We start from the raw sequence: 11,706 nt of genomic DNA, 5'->3' as shown, positions 1-11,706 counted from the left end.
ACAATATGTACAAATAAAGGAGGCTTTACCTTGTTCCAGATATCATTAAAGTCTGCATTCATTGATCAGCTAATTCATACAGATAATTACTTGTTATTCATCAGTGTGAAATTATACATAATTTGGTATATGCTTCCCAGAACCTTTATTGTGGAGTGGTGAGCTGACAGGAAGGAGAGTAAATGGAGAATGAGGTCCAATGATCCCAGCTGGGTATAAATCAGGAGACGGGTGTTTCAGAGGACGTTCCGTCTCACCTTTATTTACAGAACACCATTCATACACAGAGGCAACTTCAAAGTGATTATAATAAAGCTGTTACAGTAGAAGACTTGAGAATAAAGGAAAGAAAAAAGACACACAAACTACAAAGTTAGAAACCAATGGACAACAAAACGTTTTTAAGCTGGTGATTTTTTTTTTTTTTAAAGGCATGTCTCAGACTGAGACTGGAGGCTGGTACCATACGGTACTGTAGGAAGCCTGTTTAGACTGGAGGCTGGTAGCACCATACGGTACTGTAGGAAGCCTGTTTAGACTTGAGGCTGGTAGCACCATACGGTACTGTAGGAAGCCTGTTTAGACTTGAGGCTGGTAGCACCATACGGTACTGTAGGGAGCCTGTTTAGACTTGAGGCTGGTAGCACCATACGGTACTGTAGGAAGCCTGTTTAGACCGGAGGCTGGTACCATACGGTACTGTAGGAAGCCTGTTTAGACTTGAGGCTGGTACCATACGGTACTGTAGGAAGCCTGTTTAGACTTGAGGCTGGTACCATACGGTACTGTAGGAAGCCTGTTTAGACCGGAGGCTGGTACCATACGGTACTGTAGGAAGCCCGTTTAGACTTGAGGCTGGTAGCACCATACGGTACTGTAGGAAGCCTGTTTAGACTTGAGGCTGGTAGCACCATACGGTACTGTAGGAAGCCCATTTAGACTTGAGGCTGGTAGCACCATACGGTACTGTAGGAAGCCTGTTTAGACTGGAGGCTGGTAGCACCATACGGTACTGTAGGAAGCCTGTTTAGACTTGAGGCTGGTAGCACCATACGGTACTGTAGGAAGCCTGTTTAGACTTGAGGCTGGTACCATACGGTACTGTAGGAAGCCTGTTTAGACTGGAGGCTGGTACCATACGGTACTGTAGGGAGCCTGTTTAGACTGGAGGCTGGTACCATACGGTACTGTAGGAAGCCCATTTAGACTCGAGGCTGGTACCATACAGTACTGTAGGAAGCCTGTTTAGACTTGAGGCTGGTACCATACGGTACTGTAGGAAGCCTGTTTAGACTTGAGGCTGGTAGCCGTAGCGCCACACGGTACTGCAGGTCAGCCCGTAGTTCTCTTCCCTTACTGACTCAGGCAACTCGAACTGGGCCAGTGGACGCAGGAGTCTCTTGATGTCATGTCCCTCAAACTGTGCTCTGCCCGGGTCTCCGATCAGAACCTGCGAGTGGTGGGTCTGGATGCAGCGGTCCAGCCAGCTGGGAACACAAGTCAAGAAAAAGAAAGCAGTTTTGAGTTTTGCCTATGAGACGATGTTGATGAAGAAAAAGAGTGGGCTTTCTAGGCTACGTACACACTGCAAGCCTCAGTGCTTTATGAAACTCCTCGCTGTCGGGTGAAAAGAAGCGGCTGGTGACTCCACATGTATCGGAGGAGGCATGTGGTAGTTCTACACCCTCCCCAGGCAGACAGTGGGGCAATGTGTGCAACGACCAGGAAGGGAATAAGGACTAAATTGGGATGGGTGAAAAAATACAGAAAGCCCAAAAATAAATAAAATAAAAAATAAACACACTTCTTCAATCAATATCTGACATTTTTTAAATAAATAAATAAACTACTAACCTTTGTACTGTCTTTTACTATTACGCACTTTGCTACTAAGTAATCTACCATGTCTATATTACTACCTACTATGCTAATATGTCTATTCTATTATGCATTGATGCACTCAAGTTTGACACTGTTTGACAAACAATATCACGAAGGCTGCGTCCCATTTCTCCCCTTGGCCCTACCACTTGGCCCTACCCCTTGTTTTGGAGTGCCCTTGATGGGGAGTCACCCTTCAGAGCAGAGCTATGAGGGGTGAATTCCACTATGAAATGGGACAACACTAGCACTCAGTTGCCGACAGCGTAATGACGCAACTCACCCACACGCCGACTGTTTACATTACTTACAGGCAGCTTACATCAGAAGGACCATGAAGCTTGCTCTGCATACCATGTAAATTATAACGAATGTCTTCAGTGTTTATGCTTGTTGTATATAAAAAGGTTTTTGGTATCCAAACTCTTGACATTTTGTGTTGTTATTTTGTAGCACAAGTGTTAATCAAATGTTAGTCAGGTTCTTTATATTCATACAGTATGTCAGTCAAATAGAAAATGAATGGGTGAGACTATAATAAAGCATATACAGTAGTACTACATGGCAGTATAGCGTACTATATGATACAGCAGAATATGACCATGGTAGTACAGGGTACAACATGGTATTGCAGTTTAGTACTGCAGTGTATTACATGGTACTGGTAATGGTAGTACATATTAAATTGTACTACAGGGTACTTCATGTTACTAAAGGATACGACCTGTTACTAAAGGATACTACATGGTACTACATGTTACTAACATTTTGTATTATGTATATTATTTATGCTTAGCATACACAAAAACCTAACACAGCATTTACCAAAGACAATAAACATTGTTATGCCAGCCATATTGGATTTCATCTGCCGTCTTGGATATTAATTGTGTTATTAATCTTTCCATGTATTATTAATATTGGTCTTGAAATTCAGAAAATAATGATGTATAGGTTTATGTAATAAAAAAAATAATAGTTTAAAAGATAAACTTGAATTTCTTTTTTTGTATCCACTTTCTCATTTTCTATTTTTCTCCCATCCCAATTTCGTGTTTCCAATTCTCCCCTCCCCTGTCTTGAACGTTGCTCGCATATGCCCCCCACTGGTCGGTTGTAGGGAGGATAGAAGCCTTGCATCACGTGTCCCCTCCGGTACACGAGGAGGCAGCCTGTCACATCTTTTCACCTGCCAGCGCGGACTCTCATTGGCGAGGTGTAACGTGTGGGAGGCTCACACTACCCCCGCCAAATCAGCATTGTTTTTTGGTGAAGTGCTCCTTTAACTTCACCAAAAAACAATGCTGATTTATTTTGCACATAATCTCACACACACACACACACACATCTAAAAACTCCTTTTTGCACACATTAATTTAGTTTAGCCGTTGTGTTGTATCATTTCATTACAGCCCAATGAATTGATAAGGTAGCAGTCCCTATAAGACATGGTATTGGTATTTGTTTAATCTACATCATTTCATGGTGCTGTAATCAACACAACACAAGGATTCAATGTCCCCAATGACATCACTGGTGATCATATTTAACCTGTTAAGCCCTAGCCCTATTTTCTGAGCCAAATCTACTTTTTCCAATGGCAGAGTTCAATTTGGATTTAGTATCACCAGGCGTGCAGCAAGAACCGTGAATGAAATCTTATAATGGATATGGCTCCGCCATTTTTAATCGGTTTGCAACGAGGATTTTTGCTAAACGTTCACAGAAAGGGAACTGCATTCTAATTTATGCCAATAACGTTCAGTTTTGTGGTAGATAATCCCGAAAAATAAGAGAAATTAAAAAGGTTCATACAGTAGCTGGCTTGAGCTGGGTAGGGTAGTTTTTCTAAATTCCAACGCTCATTGAAAGCCCTGTCTTTCTTTCATCATAATGACTACAACAAGATGGCCGCTCGGATTTATTTCCAGTCTAAATTCGCTAGCTATTGAATACAATTCCTAAACTGATATTTCATTAACACATTGGGCGCCGGGCATTGGGCCCATCATTATACCCAGTCTGCCAGCGCTATAAGCCTATGGAGATGTTTACCTTCTTTGCAGGGCTATAACTTTTTAAATATTATAGCTATATCTGCATTACTATGGCCCATTCAACATCGATTATCTATCGTTCCGGATGTGGGAACGTTATATTTTTTCATTCATACATTGTTGTGTTAATACCGTCTAGAATATAAGTATGTTTTTAAGCTTTTCTGCTGTAATTCCAAAAACGCTAGTTATAGGCCCTGACGCATATGATAGATTATCGATTGGCGTTTCTTTCCTATACACGCTATATTAAAAAATTCAAATGTATATGATCGGTATACATTATGCTTCATCATGCGTGAAGGAAAGGGGGGGGGGGGTCGTTTATAATTCCTTGATCGTCAGTAACGGCTTTATTTAGTATGGGTTGATATATTGATCAGACTGATTGCAAACAAAGAAATGGACAATCGGGCTGAAAATAACGTTAGTGTCCTCTTACCGTTCGCCGATGAGACTGGAGGAAAAAGATCCCAATTATTTGACGTCAATCTCCTAGATCAATTTTTTGTTTGTATGGTTTGGTTTGTATGGCGCAATAAACGCCAAAATCATATCGATTATTGCGTTTAGAAAGCGATCCAAATGCACTCAAGTGTTTGTCTGGACCCACGTAACAAGATATTACTGCCGGAGGAATTTCCTCGATGCACCGATCGCCACTTCCGGTTTAGCATGAGTGTAACTCGCCCGACCATCCACCAGGCGGCGGTATTGAGGCGTTGCAATCTCAGACAGGGTGCCTCTGCAGTCTGGAGGGAGGCTGGATGAATTATGAATGCCATGGCGAAAAAATGAAATATTGATCCCAAAAAACGCTTTTCGCCGTTGTTGGCGTTCAACGCATGGCGGGCAATAACGACTTACGCCATTTATGGCGCACAATGTGTTAATAACACTTTAACCTATTGGTAAACAAACGTATTGTTGAAAATATACACTATGACTGCTGTTTTGACAGGATTAGGGTCTTTACTCTTGGCTACATTTGAAGAAAAAAATAAACGCAACTTTTATTCATAGTCTGTACTCTGTAGACATGGATTTATAACGTGATGTCATCTGCGGTCCGCTGACGTACCACTCGGGCTAAAGAGGTTAAACTCATTAACTCTTAATAACTCAAACTAAATGAATGTGTGACAAAACTGTTTAGAGTTTTTGGATGTGTGTGAGATTATCGTTCGGGAGGCCAAAAACCATGCAACATGGAAAGAAATCGTCAGTGGCCTATGTTCCGCAAGGAGTGCAAAGGCTAAAGTCAAGTAAGTCAAGAGATTATGTGCAAAATGAATCAGCATTGTTTTTTGGTGAAGTGTCCCTTTAACACATTCGTGGCCAACCACGTATATACACGTGTTTCGGATCCAACGCTTGAGGCCCAACGTGGTAAGGTTGTTTTGGCTTTTATTCCATTGCAATATCCTACTCAATGTCACCGAGCAGCACTGCAGATTTACCCTACTCTTGGGATTCATAAAAGTGCATTACCGGCCAGATCCTCGTAGGGGGCGCTGTCTCGATAATGCAGTGTTCCCTGTTACAGACCGGTGTTTTTTTTTTTTTGACTTTTTGTTAGCCTGAAGCTATGCCTGTAGCATGTAGCTTGGAATACTTTTTGGGACGCTGAATTCAGCATGCAGTAAAGGAATATAGCATCAGCCAATGGACATAACGATCTACCAGATGGCGATCGAGCCTTGCTTTGATAGCAGATGGCCGATCGGGCCTTGCTTTGATAGCAGACCAGCCGGTCAGCGAATGAGGCTAATGCCTTTATTGGTAATCAATAATCAGAAACGATGTATAACCGAAACGCCATTCGATTTAACGTTATTAGCTTAGCGTCCTATATATCGCCTTCCAGGTAATACCCCAGAACATTGCGGTATATAGTTCATATTCACGACGCTATATGGGAACGTATTAATGAAATATTTTTTTATTTAAGGCATATTGAAGGGACGGTTTATAGTGTCAATTGACAATGACAATGGACAGATAATAATATATATATAATATAAAGTATAGCCTTCCCTACATATATTGTGGGACAGGTGGCGAAATCTTTAATTTTATGTCACCTAGATTATTGTGCACCAGTATGGTCCTCTGCATCCAAAGGTCAACTAAAGAAATTGCAAACTGCCCAGAACAGAGCTGCAAGGTTAGTTTTACATTGTTCCATGAGAACAAACACCATCACTATGCACCGGCAACTCTCATGGTTAACGGTAGAAAATAGGCTGGTTTTCAACACCGTTAAATTTTTCAGGAACACTGTCTTTTCGTCTCAACCTGTTTTCTTATACAAACAAATTGTCAGATGCAGTCAGGTTCATTCTTATTTTACTAGGTCAGTTACCACGTCCAAAATCAAATGCTTTAAAGAGGACTGTTGTTTATCGTGCCATCAATCATTGGAATAACTGCCCACTGAACATAAGTAAATTGAATAGTAAAGTGTCTTTCAAATACCACCTGAGAATGCACTACTTAAATATGTGAGCAAAATATTCTGATGTTGATAATGATGTCTACAATGTTTTACTGTTTTTAGACAATGTTACAATGTTTTTAGATAATGATGTCTACAATGTTTTACTGTTTTTAGATTATCATTGTTAATTGTGATTGTCATATGTATCTCATGTTGTTATGTTTTGTGTTTTCTGTTCTTTCTATGTGGACCCCAGGAAGACTAGCTCGCCACTTAGGTGACAGCTAATGGGGATCATTTTAAACAATAAACAACAACAATAAACAATGAAAGGTTGTTATGATAAGCTGGCCTTATAGAGTGAGATTAGACGGATCCCAGTGGCCGCGAAAGTGTTAAGGCAGACAGACACTACATGGCTAATTTCCTACTCACCTGTGGAGGCTGTCGGCCAGGGCCTCCTCGTAGAACATATCCCCCAGGAGGATGAGGTCGTAGGCCCCAGGCTCTGAACCAATCAGATTCTCTGTCACACAGACCAGGGGCTCTGAACCAATCAGATTCTCTGTCCCACAGACCGGGGCCTCCAGGCCATTTAACTCACAGTTCATCTGGACGGCGATGGCTGCAACTAAAACAGACAGACAGAAGAATGTTAATCAAACACTGGTGTTGATGGAGGTCATATGATAATAATAATAATGATAATAATATAACAATTATAATAATAATAACTGGTGTTGATGTGTTTAGAGGTCACTTGGTCGTTGGTCTTATCAGGGTCAATATCGTTGGTCTTACCAGGGTCAATATCGTTGGTCTTACCAGGGTCAATATCATTGGTCTTACCAGGGTCAATATCATTGGTCTTACCAGGGTCAATAGCATTGGTCTTACCAGGGTCAATAGCATTGGTCTTACCAGGGTCAATATCGTTGGTCTTACCAGGGTCAATATCATTGGTCTTACCAGGGTCAATATCGTTGGTCTTACCAGGGTCAATATCATTGGCTACAACATGAGCTGCTCCAGAGAGACTGGCAGCGATGGCCGAGGCTCCACAGCCACAGCCCAGATCCAGAACCCTCCGTCCCCGAGACAAGCCTGGCTGGTCGAGCAGATACCTGAAGAGAGAGGCACAGGAATGGACCAGGGCTGGGCGATATGGAAGACACCAATAACACCATAATCACAAGGACCTTTTCTCAATATCAATACAGCCTATATGACTTGAGAGTTCACGTGATAAACCTGTTCAGAGGAGGACCTTCTAAACCTGTTCAGATGAGGACCTTCTAAACCTGTTCAGATGAGGACCTTCTAAACCTGTTCAGATGAGGACCTTCTAAACCTGTTCAGATGAAGACTGGTGCTAAACCTGTTCAGAGGAGGACCTTCTAAATCTGTTCAGATGAGGACTAAACCTGTTCAGAGGAGGACCGGTGCTGAACCTGTTCAGATGAGGACCTTCTAAACCTGTTCAGATGAGGACCTGCTGAACCTGTTCAGATGAGGACCTTCCGGTGCTGCTCAGACTTGGACCATATAGTCATCATCTTACTCTGAAGACACTGTTGTGTCCAAACGCAGTGATTTTCCGTACCTTATTCAAGTTTTTCTAAGATGATCCGTGTCTCCAGTACCTTCCTTTGTGAAGAGCCTAGATCACGATGTCTGCTCACGTATGTGACATTACAGGTTATGTAATCCAGTTTATGTTAATCTCTTTGAACTGCGTGTGACATAAAACAAAAAATGACATTTTCAAACTTTAGACAACAGAACTGTGTATCATGATATCTTGACTATTATGATTGCATCACAATATGATCCCATTGAAAGTTGGTCAATTATCATATTGAATTGTTGCCCAACAATACAATAGAACCTGGTGTGTCAACATCATCTGTAGGCAAAACTCTGCTTCCATTTCTGTGCGAACCTTTGGGGAGACTCTTGCAGGGACCATGACAGCTCTTGCAGGGACAGGTGGTTGGGACATCATATGGCTTCATTCAGACTGTTCCTGGATCAGTGCCATGGGGTCTCCAAAAGATGTGCATGCAGTTTGGAGACAGAAGCAGAGTTTTGCCTATAAACGTCGACACTGGTTGTCGACAGCTGGAAAAGCATCACGTTAATACTGACCATGTTAACGCTGACCATGTGGGGGCAGCATTTATCAGGTGAAAGAGGAACAGATCCTTGATAGAATAACACTCTGGTAAAAATAAGTCCATTCAAAACTATACTTATGTGAAAGTACTTTGTGTACTTGTTTGATATTATATGCAAAATGCACGTTGAGTACAATGACCTGGTATTTCTCTCTGGCAAAGGTTCCATACTTTCAATAACATACCGGTATGTTAGGATACTAGACAGGTGTGTTAGTTAGGATACTAGACCAGGTATGTTAGAACACTAGACCTAATGCTAATGTGTGCTAATCATTCCATAATTTGTATGCAGTTTTCCGCCATTTTCTTCAAAGCATGGCTGATATTCCATACAGTGTATACATGTATTCCATATACAGCCATAGAACACTCAGAACACTCCATGCTATTTGTTGGGGGGGATTCATGCCTGAGGCATTCTAATTTGTCGCTCTGTGTGTGCAGTAACTCACCCAATAATGAATTGCTGTGACTGACAGTCAGCTCTTGTCTAAAACGTTTTGGTGACCGGGCATTCTCACGAGCTGCACCCCGACTCTGGAACACCCTCCCTCAGACCATCAGAGACACTCCCTCACTCTCCACCTTTAAATCCAGACTCAAAACCTACCTGTTCTCTCAAGCATACAACCTTCCCTACCCATAACCATAACCACCCTCCTACAACGCCACCTCCCTTTCCCCTTCCCTACTTTCTCTCCGTCTCCTGCCCCTCCCACACACCCTCCCTCCCGCGTGATCTTTTTTCATAGCCGTAGTTTGCGAAGACGCTCTCTGATTGGCTAGCCTGCGTACAGCGAAGACCCTCTCTGATTGGTTTAGCTCCGAAGGGCTCTTCCGCCTTGTACATATATATTCTCTGCTTCGAAGTGGTTATGCTTTGGCCCTCTTTCGAAGTGGGTTATGCTTAGAGTTTATCTTTAGAGCAGGGCGACGGATGGACCGCCAGCCCTGATTCCAAACTCTAAGCATAACCCACTTCAAAAGAGGGGCAAAGCATAACCACTTCGAAGCAGAGAATATATATGTACAAGGCGGACATTTCTATCCCAGAGCCCTTCGGAGCTAAACCAATCCCCTCGGTTTCCCTCACTTCCCTGATTGTTCCCCTACTGGCTTTTGTATTTGTTGCTTGTTACTCGTGGTTTTATGTCTTGTGTATCCATAGTGTTGCTTGTTTCTCTGTTATTTGTTTTGCTTATTGTCAGCGTCTTTGGGTTATTGAAAAGTGCTATATAAATTAAATTAATTATTATTATTGTCATATAGAATCAAATAGTAAAATATCTCGTTTCCCACGAGATTCACACAGAACACATTCTTTGTCTGCGACGGGATGACAAACACAGCAGCCAGTGTTTACAATAAGCCCAATTACCCCTCCCCGCGTTTGTGATTAACATCATCCTCATGCTGCAGTGTTTGCCGTCCCATCGCGCACACAGAATGTGGTCTGTGTGAATCTCGTGGAAAAGTGGAGATTTTTTTAATTGGATTAAATCTACGTTTTCTGCCAGAACTTTCAAAGGGATTTGATTCTATATGACAACAGCTGACAGTCAGTCACATCATTTAATTATTGTGTGAGTAAACACACAGAGTGCAACTAATTAGATGCCACAGGGGTGAAACCCCTCAACAAGTGTTCTATGTCTGTATACGGAATACATGCAATATATGGAATATCAGCCATTCTAGAGCTACAGGCAGGCGTCCTTGTGTTATAATTAACGGTAGAGGAGTAGTGCAGAATATTTTCTTTGAAGTGTAATGGAGTTAAAGTATAGTTTTCAGTAAAAGTTACATAACATTTTGGCTGAAGTACAGGCCACATTAAGTTTAAGTTTATTTATTATTTTACCCAGGGACAGTGCACATTAATCAACATTAATCAACATCTTCAGTTTCCACATCAATGTAAATGTACCAGAATGAGCTAGTTTTCATCTGTAACCATTCCAACTGTACTGTGGTTGTCCAGTGACATTCATTCATATAACGCAGCGATAATTAATTGAAAATTGTATTAACAGATTGCAGAATACAATACAGTACGGCTCAATACACACAATTGTTAAGGGGATGCAGACCACATATGTCATGTATGTTGTGTATGTCATAAATGTCACTATGAATTGAAAATGGGGGACCCTGATGTAAACAAGACAAACGTCTTTCCCTGGTCTGCATCCCCTTAACAATTGTGTGTATTGAGCCGTACTGTATTGTACCCATTCTGCAATCTGTTAAATAGTTTTCATTCCTTCATTCAGAAAAAGACTTTCGTCTTGTTTACATCAGGGTCCCCCAACCTGAATAACTCCTACCTGGCTAGGGCTTGTCCACCGGGCCAGTAGATGGCCCAGAAGGGATCAGAGAAGGGCCAACGTTCGGGTCTTTCATGCCAGAATCTACAGTTGGGGGTGAACAACCTCAGCCTTATCTCTGGTGTCAGGTTCTGCTCTCCAACTATCTCTGTGTTTTCTACAATAAATCTCCTAACGTCACTATCAGATTCAAGGCCCTTGTGAAAGCATCTATTCCCGATTGTCATGGATTCTTTGAAACGTATAGCATTGCAAGTAATGCGTATAGGGTTAAAAACGCCAACGAACTTCGTCATTGTGCAAAGATGACTCTTGCTGTGTGCAGTTAGCTGCGTTAGCTATTGTAGTTTCTCAACAGCAGGACAGAGGCACAAGTGGCCTAACGACGTGATGCCTGCTGCTGACGTTAGATGGCAACGTAGCATTATGATGACCCATATCGAGTGATGATAGCCTGAGCTAACGTCACAAAATGTTGCACTTTGACTGTGTAGGTTTATCAAAAGAGATTGCTGTAAATATTCAAGTCAGGTTATTTTCTACGCGGATGCAAAAACACTACCGTACCGTATGTGCGGCGGCTTCACACCGTCCGTCCCCACAAGTGTCGAGAAAACTTGGTTCCACACCAAGAAGTTCCTGCCGCTCTCTTGCCGCCTCGCGTCGGGAATCGGGATGAATGGTGTTACTGGATTGATTGATTGATTGAAAACTTTATTAACAGATTGCAGAATGGGTACAGTAACAGTACAGTACAGCTCAATACATACAATTGTTAAGGGGATGCAGACCAGAGATTATATGATGAATTGAAAATGGGG

The 11,706-nt window shown here is 42.0% G+C and overlaps 1 protein-coding gene across 1 annotated transcript; it reads right to left on the bottom strand.

Moving 5' to 3' along the window:
• Positions 1 to 242: 242 nt before the first annotated feature.
• etfbkmt (electron transfer flavoprotein subunit beta lysine methyltransferase) lies at positions 243 to 11,441 on the bottom strand. The gene is made up of 4 exons (XM_084334599.1): positions 10,886 to 11,441; positions 7,372 to 7,502; positions 6,814 to 7,009; positions 243 to 1,487 (listed from the first exon to the last, which is right to left on the bottom strand). Exons 1-4 carry the CDS (start codon positions 11,179 to 11,181, stop codon positions 1,289 to 1,291), a joined length of 822 nt encoding a protein of 273 aa, XP_084190725.1. The 5' UTR covers positions 11,182 to 11,441; the 3' UTR covers positions 243 to 1,288.
• Between the last annotated feature and the right edge of the window lie 265 nt (positions 11,442 to 11,706).

The sequence above is a fragment of the Notolepis coatsorum genome, assembly GCF_963971535.1.
Source record: "Notolepis coatsorum genome assembly, chromosome: 18".
NCBI lineage: Eukaryota > Metazoa > Chordata > Actinopteri > Aulopiformes > Paralepididae > Notolepis > Notolepis coatsorum.
Note: the sequence above shows the minus strand (reverse complement) of the source record. Positions and strands in the feature narration are given on the sequence as shown.